The following is a 23,090-nucleotide window of genomic DNA, read 5'->3' as shown; positions in this document are numbered from 1 at the left end:
CATTTACTTGATGCAGCAATTCTTCAATACCTATTTCTTTCTCAGCATTTTGCTCACAAGTCTTGATTAGAATAGAAAGTTCATCAAATTTAACATGTATTGACTCTTCAATAGTTCTTAATCTTTTATTGTGCACTCTATAAGCTCTACTAGTTAATGAGTATCCAACAAAATATTCCTTCATCAGATTTACTATCAAATGTGTCTAAGTTATCCTTGTGTGATGAATTAGGAATCAGCCATGACTTTTCAGCTCCTAAAACTCCACAACAAAATGGAGCAGTTGAAAGAAAAAATAGGACTCTATAAGCTCTACTAGTTAATGAGTATCCAACAAAATATTCCTTCATCAGATTTACTATCAAATGTGTCTAAGTTATCCTTGGTACTTAGAATAAAACACTTGCAACCAAAAACTTTAAAATAATCTACTTTAGAGGGTCTACCATACCACAATTCATATGGTGTTTTCTTCAATATAGGCCTAATAGTTAATCTATTTGATACATAACATGCAGTGCTCACTGTCTTTGCCCAAAAGAACTTGGGTAAATAATATTCTAGCATCATAGTCCTACCTAATTCTTGGAGAGTCCTATTTTTTCTTTCAACTGCTCCATTTTGCTGTGGAGTTCTAGGAGATGAAAAGTCATGGCTGATTCCTAATTCATCACACAAATTTTCAAAATTATGACTCTCAAATTCTCCACCATGATCACTTCTTATTTTTGAGATGCAAATACCTATTTCATTTTGAAGTTTCTTAATCAATTTTGAAAATGCATTTAGTGCTTCATCTTTGTATGCAAGAAAAAATACCCATGTGAACCTTGTGAAGTCATCAACTATTACAAAAGCATAAGTTTTTCCTCCTAAGCTTTTGACTTTACTAGGTCCAAAAAGATTTAAATGTAGCAATTGTAGTGGTCTAATTGTGGAGACAATATCCTTGGATTTGAAATAACTCTTAACTTGCTTTCCTTTTGTGCATGTTTCACATATATGCATATCAGTATTGTTTAGTGTAGGCACTCTCTAATTAATTTCTTGCTAACCAATTTTAAAATTGAAGTTTTTCCTACATGACCAAGCCTCCTATGTCAAGTTTCAAAACTTGAGTAAGATGCAACAAAACATTTTAGAGAACTAGACTTCAAATCATGCATGTCTATCATGTATTCATTTCCACTTCTCTTACCTGTGATTACCATATTATTAAACCTACCAGAAATGAGACATTTATCACCATCAAAGACTATATATATCCCATATCAGCTAGTTGGCTAATGCTAATTAGATTGAAAGACAAACCGACAACTAATAAAACATTTTTAATAAGAAAGGAAGAGGGATTACCAACGGATCCTTTACCAAGGATCTTTCCCTTTGAGTTATCTCCAAAAGTGACACAACCTTCATTTTTCTTTTCTTTGAATGAAGTAAATAGATTTGAGTTTCCAGTCATATGTTTGGAACATCCACTGTCCACGTACCAGTGGCTTTCTGTGAGGCTTGCCTGGAGACATACCTGCAGAAGAATTACCTTGTTTTAGGTACCCAAACTTTCTTGGGTCCTTGATGGTTAGTATCAATAACATATGTTCCCTTAGGAACCCAAATTTGAACATATTTTCTGCATATGAAATAAGTTTTGTATCTACCATTCTTCACATGTGTCCTAGATGTTGCATTAAAATCATATTTGCATCTTTCAAGCATTGTTTCTTTGGCTGGACAATACTATAACCTATACCAGTTTTTTCAAGAAATGATTTTTGACTTGACAATAATAAATTCAGTTTTTCAGAACTGGTATTGAACTTCTGAAAGCATTCTTCTAGTCTTTTATTTTCAATTTTCAAACTTGCAAGTTCTTCTATTAAAGCTACATTATCCGGAAGTAAAATCTCACATTTATGATTCCTAAGCATTTTTAATTCATCATTCAATTCTTCTAACTTCATTTTCTGCTTAGTGATTTCATTTAGAATCTCAGCTTCTTTACTTCTACAGCATGCAATTTCTTTCTTCAAAATTTTATTCACAGATATCAATTTTTCATTTTGCTTGCAAACATCTTGAAATGAATTAAATAGTTCTTCAAAGCTAGGATCATTATCATCATCAGAGTCACTTATCTCATTTTCATTGCAATGTGATTCTTCTTTTGCTACAAGGCAGAGATTTGCTTTGATGTCTTCATCATCTGAAGATTTTGATTCTCATGAGTCCCAAGTTGATTTTAAAGCCTTCTTGAATTCTTCTTTTCTCTTCTCCTTATGTTGTGGCTTCTTCAATTTTGGACAGTCAGGTTTGATGCGTCTAGCTTGTCCACATTTGTCGCAGATTGTTTCCTCTCTTTCTTTATTTCTATCACTTGCCTTTTCTCTTCCGAAATTTCTTTTTCCGTACTCTATGAATTTTCTGATGTTCCTTGCTAGTAGAGCAATGTTTTCTTCATTTTCGTCTTCATTGAGACTTCTTGAACCATGAGCAGCAGTCAGTGTTATTGATTTTTTAACTCTTCGATTGTTGTAGCTTTAGCATCCCTTTCTTTTGGTATTGACCTTAGTATCTTCTGTACCTGTTCAGCACTAGAATAGACTTTGCCAAGACCATTTAAATCATTCACAATGTTAGTCAGTCTACCATACATATTAGAAACACTTTCACCTTATTCCATTTTGAACAATTCATAGTCATGCACAAGCATGTTTATTTTGGAATCTTTTACCTGGTTAGTGGCTTCATGTTTTACCTCCAACATTCTCCAAATGTCTTTAGCAGATTCATATGCAGAAATATGGTTATATTCCGATCTACTTAAAGCACAGTACAAGAAATCCATAGCTTTAGCATTACAAGAGAACATTCTCTTATCATCTTTTGTCCATTCATCCCTAGTCTTATCAACTACAGATTCCTCAAAGACCTTCCTCAATGATTGTCCATAAATCAGGGTCATGTGCATTTAAAAAATTTTCCATTCACTGCTTCCAGCAAGCATAGTCATTTCCTTTGAAAAATGGTGGTTTGTTTACTGACATTCCACACTCCTCTGTATTTTTAGAGCCCATTTAATTCTCTAGAGGTTTAGTTCTTCTAAGAATTATAGACCTGTCTTCGATACCGCTTGTTAGGACCTTAGGCTTAATACAAGAGGGGGCGAATTGTATAAAGTAAGTCTTTTTAAAACTCTTTTTGATTCCTGTGATTGCTAGACTAGGTTTTCTTCTGGAAACTAATTGATGCTAAAATTATTCTAACAGAGAATATTCAAATAATGTTCACACAATTTGATCAAACAAGTAAGCATAGGAAGAGCAGAGCAATAACAGATAATAAAACACAATCAAACAATGTAAAGACTGTAAAAAGTAAGGGTAGAGAGAGTGCAAAAGATTTTAGAGTGGTTCAGCCTGAAATGGACCTACTCCACTACTCAAGGCTCCTATTTGAGATTTGAAAATTCACTATGACAGCTTATTGATGCAGAGACAAGCCCACCTCTTTACACAGTTGGTTTTGGCTCAAGTACCAGCCACACTTTTACAAATATGTATTTTTGATATGGCTAGAGGTTTAGAAACTAAATTTTGTGTGTAAAAAACCTCTAACAAAGAGTAGGAAACAGTAGGCTAGAGATATGAATAACAAGAATTGTTTGGAAGCTCGTACAAAGTTTCTCTGTCTTGTTTTAGGCAGCCTCTAAGAAGACTATATAGGACTAGGGTTTCTCTCTTGACCGTTTGAATCATGTCCTTGATTGTAGGAGTTGAAATCATCCTAATTTATCTCCATTCCCTTCCTATCATTTCTTCTTTCCTTTCTTGTCTTCAATGAATCATATTTTCTTTCCTTGTCTTCCAAGAATCTTCTTTCCTTTTCTTCTAGGAAATCATCTTTGATTTACAATTTCTTCTTTGACTTCCAGAAAATATTTCTTTTGATTTCTCAATTAGCTCATATCTTTCAATTTGCTTTGATCTTGCCATTATCAGTGTTTCCATCTTTATTGTGATTCCTATTGCTTTCACACTTCTAAAATCTACATCAATTTCGTGGTCTATTACTTGAGCTTAGTCAGCAAGTGTTGAGGACAGCAAAGATCTTCCACATCATGTGCTGTCATAGTAGATTTATATAGTCCTAAAACTTGACAGCTTGTAAGCTTATAAGTAAGCTTCATGTCTTTGATAAAAGTTAGTTAAAACTATGAATAGAGTATGCAGGAAAACATTTGACATTATGAAGACATGATAAACTTAATCATATAGCATTAACAACCCTAGAAATTTGATCATAGATACATACAAAGCACAACAAACAAGCATATTTTGTATCAAAACATACCTGAACAATATTGTTTGCCTGTGCACATGGCCGCCCCAAGCTTGACCCAGATGTGGTTTCTGCTAGCTAGTCCCAAAGTGCGAGTAGAGTGTGTGGTCGGAGCAATTTTACTCCCACACAATGTAATTGAATTAACTCCACGATCTTTTCGATGGGAAAACATACCGGTGGATACCTCACATACTAATAGGATTGATGAATCTGGGGAAAATCGTAAAGTGGGGATGCTGGAATCCATTGAATGTATTTATATTTTGGAATGTCAGATAGGGATGATTCGTGTTGAAAGATGAGTTCTATGAATTTACAATGATTACCTTCAAAAAGAAATTTGAACTCTGTGTTGTGATCTTGTCTATATTCTATACGAATTTTTTTTATATTTGAAAACGATTGCTCAAATAAGTTTTGATAAATGTTTGAAATTGTCTCTGATTGGGTAAGTTTAGCTTGGCTAATCCTCCTACATGTTTTCCATACATGTAGATTAATGGGAGCTAAGTTGAGGAAGAACCAAGCTAAATAAAGATCGAGGTAGTGTAATATTCTACGGTGTCTCCAGTCGCCTTTCTTGGACCAAACCCTCTCCCACCAGAGAGCCCTTTGCGGCTCTTCAAGAGTTCAACATCTTGAACCAAAGTCTCATACAGGGCATCCGCCTCAACAACATCAGCAAGCACATTGTTGAACATCTCGTCACCCGCACGGAATGGAGAAACAAGATAAGCTAAAACCAAAAAGAAACTCGCAGAAGACAATTAATTCATTACGTTTCAGGGAGCTTACTTATGTATCTCCACAACACAGATCTCTCTAAGTTGTACTCCGCCAAGATGTTCTTACAGGACCTCTTGTGCTTACCCAAGCTATAAAATGCGTTCACCCTATTGGCTACTTTTGTATTCTTCTTCCAAGTCTTATTTGCATTTCAAGACACTGTCAAGAAAAAACGCATAAGATTCAGTAACACTAACTAATAAACTCACTAAGTTATAACTTACTATCGGCTTCCCACCAATTAAAACTTAGATCTCCATGACACCCGTAAACCATACCGCCTTTGCAAAGAAGTACTTGTTCTTCCAACCACCGCAGTGGTCATTCGAGACCATGTCTAGGATACCTGCCTTTCCTACGATACTAAGGTATACCTACCTGGCCCACTTGATTTGGCATAGTACACCATCGCTAACTCTCTTATGTCGAACTCCAGCCCTTTCATTTCTGCCAAACATTGTATGCTTAGCATAATCCTGAGACTATTAGGCATCCATTGACTGCATGAAATTTTCCATACCCTACAAGCATCAGCCAACGTATTTGGAATTCGGTATCTAAGCGCTAACTTGAACTTAAACACGTAAAAAGGGGACCATCTGAGGACTTCATAATTGACACCCTCCATATCGGCCCCAGGCCTAATCTCAATGGACTTGTGAATCTTATGCGTCTTCCTCAAGTAGTCCATATCACTCAACGCCAAAATTGATTTGGGATTCATTCCTTTTTGCAACAAAGGCCCTTCGATGTAGCCATTCCTCTCTATCTCACCGCCTTCTTCGCCAGCACCACCGTTACCATCATCGTCTCTCCCCTCATCACCATCGGCCCTATGCGCCTCTGATCCATACCATGAGAAGTTCACACTCGATTCCTTCTCGCCCTCCAAGTCATTGGCAAAGGCCTTGCCACTCCCAGACCTCACTTCATTCTCAGAGTCACTTTCACTTGATCAGGTCATTCCAAAATTATAATCCAAAGCAAAGAGAACAAGGATTACCTTTGAACAATTGCTCTCAGAAGTCGCTTCACTCTTCACGGCACATCTACGAAACCCAGTGAACTCTATGTGACAACGAGCAGGCTCTTACTGAAATGGCAAAGTACTGAATAAACTTCATACCCCAGTTTAAAAGCTGCACGGAACGACGCTAATTAAATGACGTGACTTATCCAAAGACAACCTAAATCATCACTTTTCACGGTTCACGAAACGTTTTCCTCAAGAAACGATGGACGTATTTTCAAATACATGTCAGACCCATTAATGCCCGCCGTTTCATTATAACACGTGGCAATAAAAACTCTTCGTTCCTGCTTTATTTAAAAACACACGCTCAATCATGTAATTGGGACCCCTCACCTGCCATGTAGCAAAGTCCAATGTTTGTTGTAAGGGACCTTAGTTTCTAAATAGTTTCATTTAATGTACTATCATTGTCAGTCTGATTTCATTCTCTCTTGTGACTATTCAATTAAATTACCTATCTTTCAAACCAGGTAAAACAATTACTTACTTATCAGTTATACTGTTGTTCATAAAGCTGACATCGTTTCCATTTCTCAGTAGGAATCACGGAAACAGACACTGTTACATCAAACTGATCCCAACTATACACGTCTCTTCATGCTACATTTAGTTGATACCAGCTATACACGTCTCTTCAGGGTACATGAAGCTGATCCCAGCTATACACGCCCCTTCAGGCTACATTAAGCTGATACCAGCCATACACGCCTCTTCAGGCTACATGAAGCTGATCCCAGCTATACTCGCCTCTTCAGGCAATATGAAGCTGATCCCAGCAATACATACCTCTTCGGGCAATAATCTCTTGTTTTATGCAAGCCATGCAGGATGCACACCGTGAACTACTCTCCAAGATGAATCCGTATTCATACTTTGAAAGTGGGGGACAATTGCAGTTATCAAAAGTCGTATGGCCCCATAGGGCCACTTAATGACAAATCCAAGCCCACGATACCCACTTTCACGAGCCTAGCTGGCATACTTGGCCCACGTTGAGACCCATACAGGAGATTCGAGACTCGGTCCATGAACAACAAGGTTACGTGACAGCAAACAGTGACCCTGACACTACGCCTGACAAACGTGGCTAACGTTTCTTTTTATATCTACTTTACTGTATTTCTGACATCATTATTTAGCAGGGACTTTCCCTCACCTAGAAATGGCACCACCACAATGAAGGTGCCAAGACACCAAAGGCGCCAACCCGATTCATGATCATTCCCTTACAGGGACCATGGTCCAATCCGTTCACACCAACATCCTCGGACTTGACAGGTTTGTACCATCAAGTATGATATCTTACCATACGATATCAGTTCATTTATGCTTACCTACTGCTACTTTCCATACTATGACCAACACGTGTCATACCCCCATCATGTACCCAGACAATTTCACCTTGCTTTTCGTCTACCAACCCTGACACATCTGTTACATTTACCTTTTACACGTTTATACCCTAGAGTCCCATCAAAAAGGACATGGGGGTGACATGACTTCCAAGGCCAGTCCTCACCCTCATATAAATACCATTCTCTTACCTTGGGGAAGGGGATTCGGACATCGAGAACTAGAGACAGAAACTTTCCGACCCCTAACAAAATATTCAGCTACAAACAGTCTAACCATCGTCGGTCTTCCATCTCCGATTACCATTGACTTGATCGTCGAAGCCTCTATGAACGGCACCCCCTAGTCCGCCACCATATAACTGTGGTTATGGTCATTATCACCCTAATTATATAATTACTGCATTGGCGGCCACCATATACACTATAGAAAATGATGGGCTTAATGTGTGTCGTCTTTCGGCTCGGCATAGGTTCAGTCCTCACTAATGAAATCGTACCCGTTCGTTCCATCCAGAAAGGAAAACACAACTTATACCCGTTTTTGAAATCCGATTCGTTCAGGGAAAGCGCAAGGACTGCAAATTTCAACCGTCCGATCATCCTATCTGGCCAAACACTTTTTCCTATAAATATACGTTTACCGCACTGCAAGCCATCCGAACTTCATCGCAGTTGGCTTCGAGGGAGAGATTCGTGGACAGAAGAGGTATGTTTTCTCTCCTTTTTCTCTAGAGATTAGGGTCCCAGATTCAATTTTGAATATATTTTAGGGTTCGATTGGCGATTTTGTTCGATTCTAAGTTAGTGCTTGAATTGAAGCCAGCTTCAAGTCTCTTCTTGTTTTGATTCAGCCTGTATCACTTTTTCCCCCAAATTGATGATCTTCTTTGATTATATGTAGGGTTTCCAGTGTGAAACATTCTAGATTTTCTGTAATAACATGAGGAGTTTTTTAGTTTACTGAATTCTCTTCCAGGAATGATACTTTTGTGCTGAATTCGTGACTTGGTGTTCTTGGAATTGTATATGTTATTGTTCGTGCTTCTTGGGGTTATCATATGGGGAACGGCATGCCTCTGTGTTTAATTCTTCGATAGAATGTATTCTCTCGCTACTTCTATATATAAGCTTTTCTTCATATCAAACCATATCAAACCAGTTTAAACTGGAGAAATCTGATGTTCATGGTTTTCGAGATAGTTTTTATTTTAAATCTTAAATACTTGTTGGGTGATAAATTGGTTCTGGAAGTTGTCTGCATAGCGTACTGTTATACTTGTCAGTACAAATCCAAGTAATTAGATTAGATTAATGTCAGAACCTCCGATTATTATTCTTACTCCCGGCTTTTTAATTCTTATGTTTATTGTCTTATAGTATGAATTGGGCATTGTCTTGGTATTAATAACGTTAACCAAATTGGTGTTACGTGAAACTTTTTGAATGCTTTATGGATTTTCTAGCTATTGAATTGATTCGCTATTGTCTTTTTGTTGTCACTGGGGCTACTTGTTGGTTGATTGGGACCGTTAATTTTCTTTTTCATTTTCATTCCCTTGCAGAAGTGATCATTGTTGTCTTATATTTACTCCTGTAGATGAGGACTTCGAATTCTAATCATCAGCTTGATAACCAAATGGATCTCACCGCAAAAGAGCTTGATTGCTTCACCGAAATTGGCAAGAAACTTGCCGATGTTTCTCGTGAAGTTATTGAGAGGTTCTATAGCCAAAAAATCAAATTTGATGATAAAAATGGCGATGGTCCTGTAACAATTGCTGATATAAAAGCAGAGGAAGCTATGGTTTCGATTATACTAGAAAACTTTTCATCTCATGCAGTTTTTGGGGAGGAGACTGGATGGACTTGTAAAGAGAAGTTCTCAGTTCCAGACTTTGTTTGGGTTTTAGATCCTATAGATGGGACACAGAGTTTTATTGCTCATAGATATGAGTTCGGTACCCTAATTGCTCTATTATACAAGGGTAAACCAGTGCTTGGCATCATTGATCAACCGATTCGAAAAGAAAGATGGGTAGGGGTGAAAGGGAGAAGAACAACCATGAATGGAGAAGAAGCATCTGTACGCACCTGTGAAAAGTTGAAACAAGCATATGCGTACTTGAAAGCCCGACATTACAATGATGATGCTGAATTTGCCTGTGATAGTCTCGCATACAAGGTAGATGAGATATTCTACGATGGTAATTGCATTTCTTATGCTTTATTGGCTTCGGGGTTTATTGATCTCGTTGTTGACTGTGCATTGGATCCCTTTGATTTTCTTGCACTGATACCTATCGTTGAGGGTGCTGGAGGTATTATAACTGATTGGGAAGGACGTGAGCTTTGCTGGGAGGTTTCTCCTTCTTCGTGTTCAATTCCAGAAGGAGGTTTTAAAGTATTAGCAGCTGGAGATAAAAGGATTCATGAAAATGTTGTACTCGAATTATCATAAGGTTTAGTAAGAGTGTTAGTTTAATTATTTACTTTCATTATTAGAACTCTATTTCTTATAGAATTATTAGTAGTTTTAGTTGGTGTAAGAAGGGGTTTTCTAGTCCTTTTAACATGTTTTCCTAATTTTAGTATAATTAGATTACTTGCCTATATAAAGGCATTAAAAGTCTTGTTAAAAACAAATCGTTGATGAACTAATAATATTTGAGGTTTTTATCAATTTGTTGGTGGATTTCAAGCTTCTTTTGTGGATTTCAAGTTATATTGACTTAGTCGTGAACTAGTCAATCGATCTGTATTTTCGCATTGCATCACATTGAAATAATATCCCTACTTCACTATTCAATTGTTGCTCAAGTGATTTTCTGCTAATTCAATTCCATCTCTTATATTCATTACAATAGACTTTCAGACCTTTCAGAGTTAAATGTCTAAATATCAGTCCTCTATTTGCTATGGAAATTAGCTTTCAGACTAACACCAATCAGATACGAATGTTATATAGGTTTGTTTCACTGTCAATTTCTAGATTTGTTTTTTATGATCTCAGATACTTGCAGTAACGATGAGTTTCTGCAATTATGGTTAGGGTGTATGCATCCTTGAAAGGTCAAAGACTTGGGGAGGCACTTCAAAGTATTTTATGTTTTATTCCTACGTTAAATTAAAAAGAAAAGAAAAAGAAAAGAAAATTATGTCATATTTAGATTTTATTTTATTTTATTTTTGTATTTTTTCGTTTTGTTTGTCAGCATTCTACATGTTTAAATTGTCTCTGGAACTCGAGCTCATGTAACTCGAGCCGAGTACCAATCAATGTGTTAGTTCTTCGAGCCGAGCTCCAGTTGTGACTTCTAAACTCGGTCAAGCTCAAGCAAATGTTTTTGATTCGAGAGCTCAAACTCAAGCTGAATACACGAGCTCAAATTCGATTCGAGTAACGATCAGTGTGTTAGATCTTCAAGCGAGAGATCCAACCAATGTGGTACTTCAACGAAGAGAAAAGACCAAGTTTACATGTAAGGAGGTGGGTTTACCCATATCAACCACTCAGCCAACCAATGTGGTATTTTAAGTCAACATTTCTGACAAAGTCAAACTAAAAGATGGACATCCACTGCTGCTATCCATGTCAAAGTTTATGCAAATCTAAATGCTGTTCAAAATTAGCCTATCTATCTAATACAAGTGAAAACAGAAATCGTCATGAGCTCAGCAAGGCGATGTATAGTAATTTGTGAAACGTTAACAACCAACATTTGCAAAATAGGGATGCTTCAATGCATCTGCAGACGTTATCCGCTTCTTTGGGTCCAGGCATAGCAGTTTCTGCAACATGAAAAGCGCAAGTAAAAATAAAATCATGGAACTGATAGTATTTCTTATCCCTGAATAAAATGGAAGGGAAAACAAATAACAGCAGCAATTGAGATAAAGAGAGGACAACATATATAAAGATAGTTCCAAAATCCACCCATACAGTGAGGAGATCAACACCAGTAGCCTCTAGATCTGGGAACTCAGCTGCCAAACTCTGCAAGACAAAATCAGCAGAATAAGAGCGCACGTGCACACACACACACACACACACACACATACACATATCTATATAGAGAGAGGGAGAGAGAATCCATTTTGATCCCTAACTTTTTAAAATGTGAGGGATTGCATTCTTTATATATATGTGTGTCGCTCGCATGTGTGTATACAGAAATTCTCACAAGAGGTATCCCTTACTTTTCAAAAACTAAGAAAGTCCCCCCATTGCACAAATTTATATAAAACTTAAAACATGTTACAAACTTTTGTACCTTGGGAGAATGCACGGAAAGCCTTTGCAGAAAGTCACAGAGAGTGGAATGAAGCACTAGATTATCCTCCGGAGAACCCAACAGCCTTCATATAAAACACATGATAAAAACCATTACCATACCCAAGATACTTTGGAGGGATGTACAGTTACGACTTTTTTTTAATAATAAACTATCAAATGCATTGAAGGAGTGAAGACATTCCCAAGAGGGAAAAAAAAAAAACCCTCAAAGGAACAGCCAAAGGGAAAAAAATATATATATATATACGAAAAGGTTGTACCGAAGGACACCCACGAAAAGCTATAGAAGCTATACAAAACCCGAACCCAATCCTCCAAAACAATATCCCCAACAATAATTAAGGTGGACCAACAATACATCATGCTCAAATTCGCAACTTTTCTAGCTAAATAATCAACCCTGCCATTGCAAGTTTGCAACTTCTACAAACCCAGTTGAACAACAAAATCCTTGCCTCAGCAACCTATGAATAAACCATTACATCATTGTAAAATCTCCACCCCCCCTTTCCAGTGCCTTACCCAATCTGCAACTACCTTCCCAAAACCTAGCTGTTCCACCAATCTTCAAACTTCCACCAACAGCACAGCTGCTGCCCACATACCCAGCATAACACAACAAAGTGTTCCCTTATAATCTCAAATCAATCTCCCACTCCAAGCTCCCCTGTTCTCCCACTATAACATCCATCAAATTAAGCTTAATAAAACCACAGAGAATACTTCAAAACATTCTCGAGCAAGGTGTCTAATTCTACCACCAACCACCTACTCCCCCCAACAATGATTTTGAGTAAGTAAGAAAGGCATGCCCTTGAAATCCTTAGAAGCAAAGAAAGAACATTTCCCCCACAAAATCCTCCTCTGAACAGCTCCTATCCTCAAAGATTATACCATTCCTCTCCCTACAAAGCAGCAACCAAATTGCCAAGCTCGCACAGATCCATGACTGCTTAACTTTGACCGAAGAAATACCCTTACTATTAGTTACCTGTGGATGGAATCAACACGCTCAACAATGTTTGCACCACGAAAAATAGGTTTCTGTTTAACCATCTCTGCAAATAGACAACCCACAGCCCACATATCCACTGCAGGATGATTATGAGCTCCTGGATAGGCGTATAAAATTTCTGGTGCCCTGTAAGAGCCATCCCGCTCCTGTATTGATGTAATAGATCAATAAGAATAGTCCACAACAGAAGCATCATAATCGACAATATAAGCATACATAAAATAACTTGATAAAAGTTCCCGTCCTGTACACAAGTTTAGGCTGAAAAACTGGTCTGATCTATATTATATATAAAGGATAGGTGGGGGCGTAAATGGTTATACAAAATTTTATATACAAGCAAGTAGCACTAATAATTAATTGCCATAACATTCTCAATGCTTAAAAGCTTTCAATATAAAAGATAGAGACTTTAGTTCTCAAGATGTTTAATACTTTATATTAGAAACAAAAGCAATAATCATATTAAAGGAAGGATAAGATATCCTTAAAGTTAGAAAACCTCTCTATCAAGAAGCCTAAGGAGATCAAGAATGCCTTTGTGCTTATGATCCAAGTACACTCCTGTTGGCAAAAAAGTCAGCTTTCCTATTTCCGTTTCTTATTTACTTGAATGTAACAAAGTAATGAATCATTGGATAAAAACAAAGCTGCTTGCATGTTACGTGACTTTGAACATGACACTTAACGAAACCCTGCCTTATGAGCTACATCAAAAAGAAAAAAAAAATTTTAAAAAAAAAGAGACCAAAAACCAAAGCAAAGAAAAATGAAACTTTGGGGTTTAATTAGCAAAATATAAATTCTAGATATGAAATTTAGAACTACTCCAAAGTGGAAGGGTGTAATTTCAAATTTAGCTTCTTTTTTTTTCCTTTTCCTTCTTTATCAATTATATAACTAGCTCCAATGTCAAGGCAAGAAACTATAAAAGGGAATGGGCAAGATAAATTATCTTGCAACCTGACTCACACTTTCACATATTTCTCAATGTTATGAATAAAAAAATAAAAATAAAAGGAAAAGAGGATCATAACAAATTAACCAAAACAAATCTACAAAGCCTAGGCTGGGGTAGGTTGAAGCTTGCCTTAATACTAAAATCAAATTTGATACAAGGTCTTTTTCTTGGAATAAATACAAGGTATAATAATTTAAGTCGAATGCAAAATAATCTTGTAAATAAATATGAATTTTCTCTACACCGTGATTAAGAATCTAAGCTGAAGACGGGAATTGTGCATTCCGTCATCTTTGAGAAATCAACACATACTCAAACCCTTCCAATATGTAGTATATGCTTTCCACCGAGTGGTCAATTGGTTCCACAAGCCTACCGTTAATACTCTAGATCATTAAAAAACTGGAGTGCCTCAATGCCTCGTTGGATAAGGTGCCTAACATTTGAACACTGAATGTCCTTAAAGTGCATAGCAGCCACAGAATAAAGCTAGCTAATCAATGAACATTAATAACTACAAAGACATTAAAACTGGCAAATCAATTAAGCCAGGACAGTATCATCAGGCAAAGTCCATTATCATGTAGGTTTTCTATATAGAAAGCAAAGAAACATACAATTACCTTATTGCCCTTTAGGGGTCCTGTCAGTATGGCTAACCTATAATTGGCTATCTTCACACTTCTAAGATCAGCATACACCAAAATATTCTGCGGGCGCAGATCCTTATGCACCAGCCCATGTGAATGGTAATATTGCAACCCGCTAATAATCTGGAACAGAAAATCCTGAAGAAAGAACAGATAATTTTAAGTTAGTAATTGCTAAAATTAATTTGTTTTTCATAGAGCTTATTTGACATACCTTTATCATACTTTTGCTTAAATTACGCATTTTGTCAAGATGCACATCGTGATATTCAAAAGCAAAAAGAGCCATATTATTTCCATCTAGCTTCATATCTAGGATCCTGCGCCCACACAAACATGCAAATTTGCAGATTAGGAGGGGGCTGTTGGATGGAATCTTAAGCAGCCGTGTGCCTTGTATGCCAATGTGAAAGAAAGGAATTTCGTCTTGCATATATAGTCATTGTTTAATTGACAAAAGAAAGTTTAATTGAAAATTTTAGTGTTTCTTTTATAAGATAAAATGTGACTGCCCCTTGGGAGTATTTTCCATTATCATGGTGGTTAAGCCTTCTATTATAAAACGGAAACTAAAATATTATATTGCAACAATCTAGTTTACCCCACATAGTCTTTTCTTCGTAGCAAATACAATAGCAAAAGAATTTGAGACACAAACATCAATTGGCAATTTTCATTTTGTTACCGTTTAGTTGCAGGATGTGGAAATTCCTTCCTTTCACAAGCCAATTGCACAAGTCTATCTATAATTGGCTATCCAATAACGGGCTATCTATTATTTGCTCTGTTTTATTCCTCTCCATCATTTCTCTATTCAAGAAAGGAGAGAGACCCGAGAAAAGTAAGTTGTTTTTACCTTACTAAATTTTCATGCCCCAGATCCTTCCATTTTTGAATCAAAGCCAATTCATCATCATCAGTTATCTTATGTTTCTTCAACAAATACTTGGTCCCGGTTGAGGTGTAGCACAAGAAGGCTTCGCCATAGCAGTATTCTTCTTTGAAGGTGAGCATACTTTCGGGGTTCCAATAGTCCATGTTTATGCTTTCAAGATTCTATAACCAAATAAAAAAAAAAAACCAGGCTTAACATAATTCACAGGGAATCTCCAGTATAAAAAGAACAAAAGCAATCTCCAGTATAAAAAGAAAAAAAGAAATACTAAGATCCCATACCCGCAGCAGATTCAACCTTAAGATTTAAAGAAAAAGAAACCTAAAACCTGTTGTCCAACGACCCATTCCAATCCATCTTATTCCTAAATCAAACAATGCGACGAAAATACTTACCACAACAAGAAATTGGAGATAAGAAAATTGAAGAATGGTAGAATCTGTGAAAAGCTTCAAGATCCGCTGCGTCTCTTCTTCAGCTCGTCGTCTAGAATCGTGCCTTCTCTGTTCGTGGTTCTACTTCTACACGAGTCTAGGAATTTTCAATTTCATTTGTCTCATGCCCTTTTGTGTTTGTGGGCCTTTCACTTAAAGACCACATCATTTTGGGTATTGGCCCAGAGTCAGTTCTCGTGGGTCTGCGCTCAAGTTGGTCTTCTTTATTGAGTTGGGCCTCTATTATTTTTCAATCCAATATCTATTGAAACATTAATTAGAAATGTCATTTTAATACCTACTTGACAAATGTTGGACACATAAGTCAAACAAAAATTCTCATTTCCATATAAGTACATTTCTTTCATATAAGTACCTCTTTTAAAAATTAATAATTACATAATATTACATTTACCCTTCTTCTGCAATAGACATGAATTTAAAAAAAAATCTATATCTAAGACACCTACTCTCCATCTCTACCACTGTCATGTTTGCCTCCATCTCTGCCACTGCCACTGTCTGCCTCCATCGCCATCGCGCTTCCACCATCATCGTACCTCCACAATCATCTTCTTCATTTTTTTATTATACTTCTTCTTATTTTTATTAGTTTTCGTCTTTATCTTATTAGATCTGAGATGTAATATGATTTATGATATTGTAATATGAGATCTGATATCGTAATCTGAGTTCAGATCTAAAATCGTATGTCACTGTTTCGATATTATTATGGATCTGAGATTGTATGTTACTGTTTGAAACAGTAACATTACGCGAGCAAAACTTACCAGCCTCGGGTCTCCCTTTCCAATGGTCATTTTGGACAAAATTTGGCTAGGCATTGTGCATCTCAGTGAGGGCAGTCGAACGGCGGTGGTGATGTAGCGAACCATCACCGAAATCGTCTAGATTTGAGACTTTTTCTTTCATGTTATTGTTTCTATGTTACTGTTTCAAATAGTGAAACAGTAACATCATCATGTTACTATTGCAAAAAATAATATTAGAATAATATTGACCTACATTATCATGTTAATGTATTGACGTTGTAATGCAGAATCATGTACTATAGATTCGGTATTTTTTAAGGTCATTGCTCCAGGAAGAAATATGACAAGAGTTTTGTTTATTATGAAATAGTAATATGAACATTTCTGAATGATTTTGCAGAACTTGGCATATAAATTATTTCAAATCTAGCACTCATAAACTCAAGGAATTCCTAAACAAAAATCATGTACCTAATATCTACACCTAAATAAAAGCAAAGAAGAATAGAAACAATAGTTCTAAAGATTTTTAAGTTTTAAATTATGAAAAAATATATCTAGAGAGAGGGGGGGGAGAAAGAGAAGAGAGAGAAAGAGAAGAAAGAGAGACGGAGAAGAAAGAGAGACAGAGAAGTAAGAAATAAAATAAAGAGAAGAAAGAGGTTGGCGGTATAAAGGTAAATGATCGTCCCATGAGTACTTTTATGTTCATGTGTGTTTTTGTTGTACCTAAATGTCCAAAAGTACACTAATGGGTACCGGTTTGGCATTGTCCCAACATTAATTGACGGGAAGTTTTATATACACACCACTAATGTACTATCTTTACATTACTTTTTATCTTTTTAGTTTACATAAATATCCTTGTATACAATAACATATGTTACCTTATCCTAATAATTTAAAATAAATAATTTTTACATATTTTTATTAGAGACTACTAAGTTTACACCAATATTCTCCAAAAAAGAGTTTGTTTTCATGCCAAGAAACATTGTAGAGGAAGATCGATTTCATTGACAAATCATAGCAGATGGAAGATGACAAGTTACATAAGTATTATACGAATACAAATCAGCTACAACATCTCGATAACAACATTGTCGACAATGAAAAGAATGATCATGGTGAAGAGGTAAGTATTTTAGGGTTTGTTATAATTTCTGTATAATCCACAATAATGGGTCGTTTTATTGCCTTAGAGACAACATGCCCTGTCGTTTTATTTGTATTTAAACGACACAGTCTACTGTTTAACAAGACAAAAAATGACATGCGGTGCCGTTTTTCAGCAATTATATGGCACATTATGTCGATATAATATCATACAAATGGTGGATCCCTACTGTTTTCAATAGCAAAAAACGACTAGCATGTGCGGATTTATTTTAAAATAATAAAAAGTGCCTCGTCAATTTTTCTTTGTAGCAAGCTGTAAAAGACAGAATGATAACTGATGAATTAATGAAGACTGATTATACCAACGAAGTTATCACATATGATATGAGTATGACTTTATCTTTTTCGTATTTATTTTCCTCATTCATTTTTATACACTGATTTTTTTTTCTCTGACAGATATACAAAAGTAAAAATCATTTGATTTCTTGGGCTCGAGAGGTTGCCATACAAAGTGGACATGACCTTACAATCAGAGCCTCTAATTGCCATGGAAATGATAGGAAGCCGCGAGTATTGCTTGCCTGTGAAAGGTTTGGTTCATAAATTCAAAGAATGTCAAGAAATGTCTATCTATCTATACAAAGTGTGGTTGTCCATTCTTACTTAAGGGAAAGAAAAATAAAACAGGGGATTGTTGGGATCTGAAAGTTGTAAATGTCTATCTATCTATAACATAAAGAATCGCTTTCCATCAAATGCAACGACACTCAAACTATTTATAAGGTGTGCTAGAGGCATAGAGTCATCGAGAAGGCGAGAAGGACACAGATGTAATATTTATTGGGTAAACTTTAGCACAAGTATTATGAGCACCATAGATCTTCCGTTGACGGTATAGAGACAGCAGTTGATTTGATGTGGACCCATACGACGTGCATTGATTTGCCACATACTTTTGCACATGTTTTGTTATTAGATTGTACATACAAAACTAATAGATATCGAATGCCATTGTTCGAGGTTGTTGGGATTACATCGACTTGTCTTACATTTTCAGTTGCATTTGCCTACATAGGTGGTAAACGTATTGACAACTACTTGTGGGTACTTCAGCGGCTTCGATCAATTATGGAAGATAATGATATTGAGCTCCTATAAGTGATTGTGACGAATAGGGAGTTGTCTCTTATAAGTGCCATCAAGATTTGTTTTCCTGATGCTCAACATTTGTTATGTCAATGGCATATCAACAAAAATATTTTGGCGAAGTGCAAGAAGATATTTAGGGACATAGACTCATGGGAATTGTTTAACAATACATGGGGTACCGTTGTTTTGGTAGATAATAAGGGAGACTATGTACGTAGAATGAATGATCTCATCACCACATTTAATATGAATCTCAATCCTATTGAATTTGTCTTTGATACATGGTTAAATCCTTATAAGGAAGGTTCGTTGTTGCATTCATGAATAACTATATGCATTTTGGTAATACGAAGACAAATAGGTAATGAAATTATCATCTTGCTCATTTACATATATTTTGTGTTAAAACTAACTATGTTTTACTTGTTTTTTAGCGGAGTTGAAGCGCACATTCGAAACTTAAACGACAATTGGGTTCTTCCCAAGGAAGTTTCGAATCTTCATGGTTGAAGATTCATTCACTCCTTCAATTGCATTTTACTAAAATATATGTCTCATTTGAACATAGCAAGACTGTAGTACAGCACAATTTGAGACCACCACTTTTCAAAAAAATCTGAGGATTTGTATCCACCTCTGCACTTGATCTCATTAGTGAGTAGCTAAAGTTTGTAGATAGTTCATGTGCATCATCAGACTTGTGTTGTTGTGTGAGTAGACGCACATACGGTATTCCATGCTCACAAGAGCTTGCTCGATACATGGAGATGATATTCCAATCCCGTTATCTGCATTGGACACACACACTAGACACGACTTCAAATTATACCATGTGATCCTCCGCAAATTCCTGACTTTATTCCTGAGTTGAAAAGGTGAATTTCCAACTTTATTTATATGTGTTTGACTATTTTTACAATTGAGTTGTTGTAATATTGAATTATTTTATTATATTTGTGCACGTAATGAAGGAAGATCCTTCGAAGTGGTCATATTACACAAGAAAAATCAGAGAGATTTTTGATTCGAACAAAACACACTTGTCAGAAACTAAGGACAAAGTTAAGACGCATGAAAGACTTTTGAAGTCTGAACTATCTACATACCAAGCATCTTCTGCATCTGAACTCGTGGATGGTACCTGCATTGATAAATCTTCACAAACGTCTAAGTCGGCTTCAATTGATGAGAATATTGTTACAAAAAAATTCAGACTAAACAATGAAGAAATAAATTGTTAGTAAGTATATTATGTAATAATGGTTATTATGCTTATGTTTTGGATATGCACTTTTATTTAAACAACAATTAATTTTATTCCAACATGTTAGTCGCAATATGAGTATTACATCAGTGATCATTACTGAGAAGCCTTTAGGAATATATTATATCGTGGTTAATTCCCATGTGCGATAGAGAAATACATCAATGACATTACCGATGTTGCCGCTAATGGTAATTATGGATACCGAGCTGTTGTTTGTTTGATGGGAATTGACATTATAGATGGTTGAAAATATGTACGACGTTCACTATTTGAAGAGCTCAAAATGTGGGAGGGATTTTACGTAAAGATCTTCGGTGATAGGACTAAAGATCACTTGAGAGCGCTCAATTATTATGAGTCTCCAGCAGATGTTAAGTATTGGATGACCATGCCAAATATGGGACACTTGATAACTAGTCGCTATAATGTTGTGCTTGTATTGCTGTTACGACATCAATGTTTGATGTTCTTACCACTTAGACGCCTCCCGAAACCTTATGATGTTAAGAACATAATAGCATAGGGTTTTGTCAATGGAAATCATTTTGTGCAGGTAAGATAAAATCAAGTATTATATAGTTATTCATTCAATTAATAATTTCCTTACTAATGTGTATGCATATACAGGTGAGCCTTATTGATGAGTGTCTGATACCACCAGTGGCTTTGTATTGGCATCGCTATCATATTATTCAAGTTGATGTGTGGGATGCAGTTTATCAAAATCGTATGACTCAATTCTCATAATTAACTAGTTTAGATGTTGTCACTAGATAGTGACTAGCATTACCTTTTTATATTGTTATGATGATAGACTTTTATTTGAACATTGGTTAATGAAATTTTAGATTTCAATTTGCTTGAATAATAAAGTTTATAAAGTTTCGCATAATAAAGTTCATAACACATATTGTTATGATGATACAATTATATTTAAACTGACATTAATGGAAGTTTACTTTCCAGTCTACTTGCATAATAAAGTTAAGAAAGTTTCGTAAAATAAAGTACATATACTATAATAATCCAAGAATATCAGAGCCGACAAAGTAATACAATGTCATCGAGTATGTGAGTAATCCTCTCAAACTGATCCACCAAATCATTGACACCACTGTCCATATAGTATGTACGGCCCCTACCAACCACAGTATGCCCAATATCAACAACATTTTGCGTTGCGTGATGTAGTCTATCATACGCTGTGATGTCTGTAACACCCCACGGACGTGGTTGAGGACCTGAGGTAAAGGTACAACTCCTCCAAACTGCTCAGGATGAACATATAAATGAGTACGAGACACGTATCACTCCATAAATCCATCAATACAATCTATTCCATCCATCCCAACAGGGACACTCTGTAAACTGTCATCCAATATGTGACTCCTCCATCTATCCCATGTCTAAACATGAATCACGCCAGCCTTGCGCTTCCCACGACGAGTGGCCTCACGACGGGAGGTAGGAGGCAGAGAAGGGGGTGGAATAATCTACACATGTCCGAATTGAAGTAGGACGTGCTCTGGATATAAGGCTCAACAACATTTGTGAAGATTTTATTAGTTATAAATAAATAACAAAACATGTAAAAAAAATTACTAACCTCGTGAGACGGCATTGTATCAAAAATCAATCGTGTGGCTCTTCCGAAATCTACACCACCTCTAGTAACATTTCTATCTATCCAACAAGTTGCTCTGGGTAAATCCTCAAAATAACGTACAACTAACGGGCATAGAACTGGACGAATACGTGAAAAATGTTCATAAACCCACACCTCTAAAAGGGTGAGATACCCATGACAAAGTGCCGCCGCACCTGAAGCATTATCTCTAACATTAGAAATTTCCATAAACATATTCAAATAGTGTGCATGGACTCGAGTGGTGCCATATTCTACATCGTGACTACTATCTAAGCAAAAATATAGATGTGGATCGGCTTCAAAATCGACCTCCGGATGCTCCTTTGTCTGATTGGGCTAGTTTAGTGACACACTTTGGTAGTGACAAATATACGGTACGTTAAAAAATTAACGTCTATTTATATCTTGTGTTATACTCCCTTCGTCCCATTTTCTTGGTCATTCTTTCTATTTTGGGATGTCTCAAAACTAGTGTCACTTTCCTTCATTAATTAACAATTTTGTTATTGTATTTCAAAATTACCCTTGTAACTTTAATTATCCTTGTTTGAAGAAAAAAAATATTGTCATAAATAAGGGCAAATTTGGAATAACATGGGTATTTTGTGTAGTTGAATTGCATTAAATGATATCTCCTTAAAAAGTTGAATTTTCAAAGGATGACAAACAAATTGGGACGGAGTGAGTACATATTTTAATATTTATTATATCTATGTTGTGATTTTGGACTTTGTCTAAAATATCCCTCCAGAAACTCTCTAAAAGGAACAAAAAGAATCGAGAGAAGGAAGGGGATACTCAAGTAACAGGTCGAAAATCATTTCAGAGTATAAGTTATGTTGCGGTAAGTTTTGATTTTGATTATACTCTTGCAAATTGCAAATAAGCATTGAATGATAAAGTTCATTTGACTATAATATATGTGTTTGATGGATTAATCCTGATATGGGTGAAAGGCGTAGTGAAACGTAGTTATGGAGGATGACTCATCTGTGGGCAAATGGAACATGGGCTGACAAAAAATCCAAGAATGCTCATGTATGACATTTTACATAATTATTCTAATGTGATTGGTTATTTATTTACTCTAATTAGTTCAATCATCTTTATGTGTTGAAAAATATAGAAGGAAATGATGAATCTTCTAAGCCATTCGCAACCCTCACAATCAGGTGAAGACTTGGTGTATCTAACTCCCAAAGAAGCTTTTGTACATGTCATTGGTGAACGGTCAGGACACGCGAGGGGACTTGGATGTGGTCCTAGCGCTGCTACGAGTAGAAAGAACCATTCACGAGCAAATTGAACAAATGTTGAAAGAACGTAATGAACTTGCACAAAGTGTCACAAACTAGGAAGAGACT

At 36.1% G+C, this 23,090-nt stretch overlaps 2 protein-coding genes and 1 pseudogene across 4 annotated transcripts; 1 reads left to right on the top strand and 2 right to left on the bottom strand.

Moving 5' to 3' along the window:
• The window catches only part of LOC119998544, a 199,807-nt pseudogene that overhangs the window by 30,208 nt on the left and 146,509 nt on the right, over nucleotides 1–23,090 (bottom strand).
• LOC119999080 (bifunctional phosphatase IMPL2, chloroplastic-like) lies at nucleotides 8,095–10,212 on the top strand. The gene is made up of 2 exons (XM_038846595.1): nucleotides 8,095–8,224; nucleotides 9,081–10,212. Exon 2 carries the CDS (start codon nucleotides 9,116–9,118, stop codon nucleotides 9,974–9,976), a length of 861 nt encoding a protein of 286 aa, XP_038702523.1. The 5' UTR covers nucleotides 8,095–8,224; nucleotides 9,081–9,115; the 3' UTR covers nucleotides 9,977–10,212.
• Nucleotides 10,991–15,889, bottom strand: LOC119999074 (cell division control protein 2 homolog). 3 transcript variants are annotated; one of them, XR_005468339.1, is made up of 9 exons: nucleotides 15,729–15,889; nucleotides 15,295–15,494; nucleotides 14,653–14,758; nucleotides 14,412–14,576; nucleotides 13,330–13,391; nucleotides 12,804–12,973; nucleotides 11,790–11,874; nucleotides 11,459–11,512; nucleotides 11,218–11,307 (listed from the first exon to the last, which is right to left on the bottom strand). XR_005468339.1 is itself a non-coding variant. In XM_038846586.1 (8 exons), the coding sequence occupies exons 2-8, from the start codon at nucleotides 15,474–15,476 to the stop codon at nucleotides 11,224–11,226; spliced, it is 879 nt and encodes a 292-aa protein (XP_038702514.1). In that variant the 5' UTR covers nucleotides 15,477–15,494; nucleotides 15,729–15,889; the 3' UTR covers nucleotides 10,991–11,223. The 3 variants fall into 3 exon arrangements, 2 of the variants coding, with proteins under 2 accessions (XP_038702514.1, XP_038702515.1); XM_038846586.1 differs by lacking the exon at nucleotides 13,330–13,391 and having other exon boundaries at nucleotides 10,991–11,307; nucleotides 11,426–11,512; XM_038846587.1 differs by lacking the exon at nucleotides 13,330–13,391 and having other exon boundaries at nucleotides 10,991–11,307.

Source organism: Tripterygium wilfordii, chromosome 5, assembly GCF_013401445.1.
Source record: "Tripterygium wilfordii isolate XIE 37 chromosome 5, ASM1340144v1, whole genome shotgun sequence".
NCBI classification, from domain to species: Eukaryota; Viridiplantae; Streptophyta; class Magnoliopsida; order Celastrales; family Celastraceae; genus Tripterygium; species Tripterygium wilfordii.
This window is presented reverse-complemented; position numbering and strand designations above follow the sequence as displayed.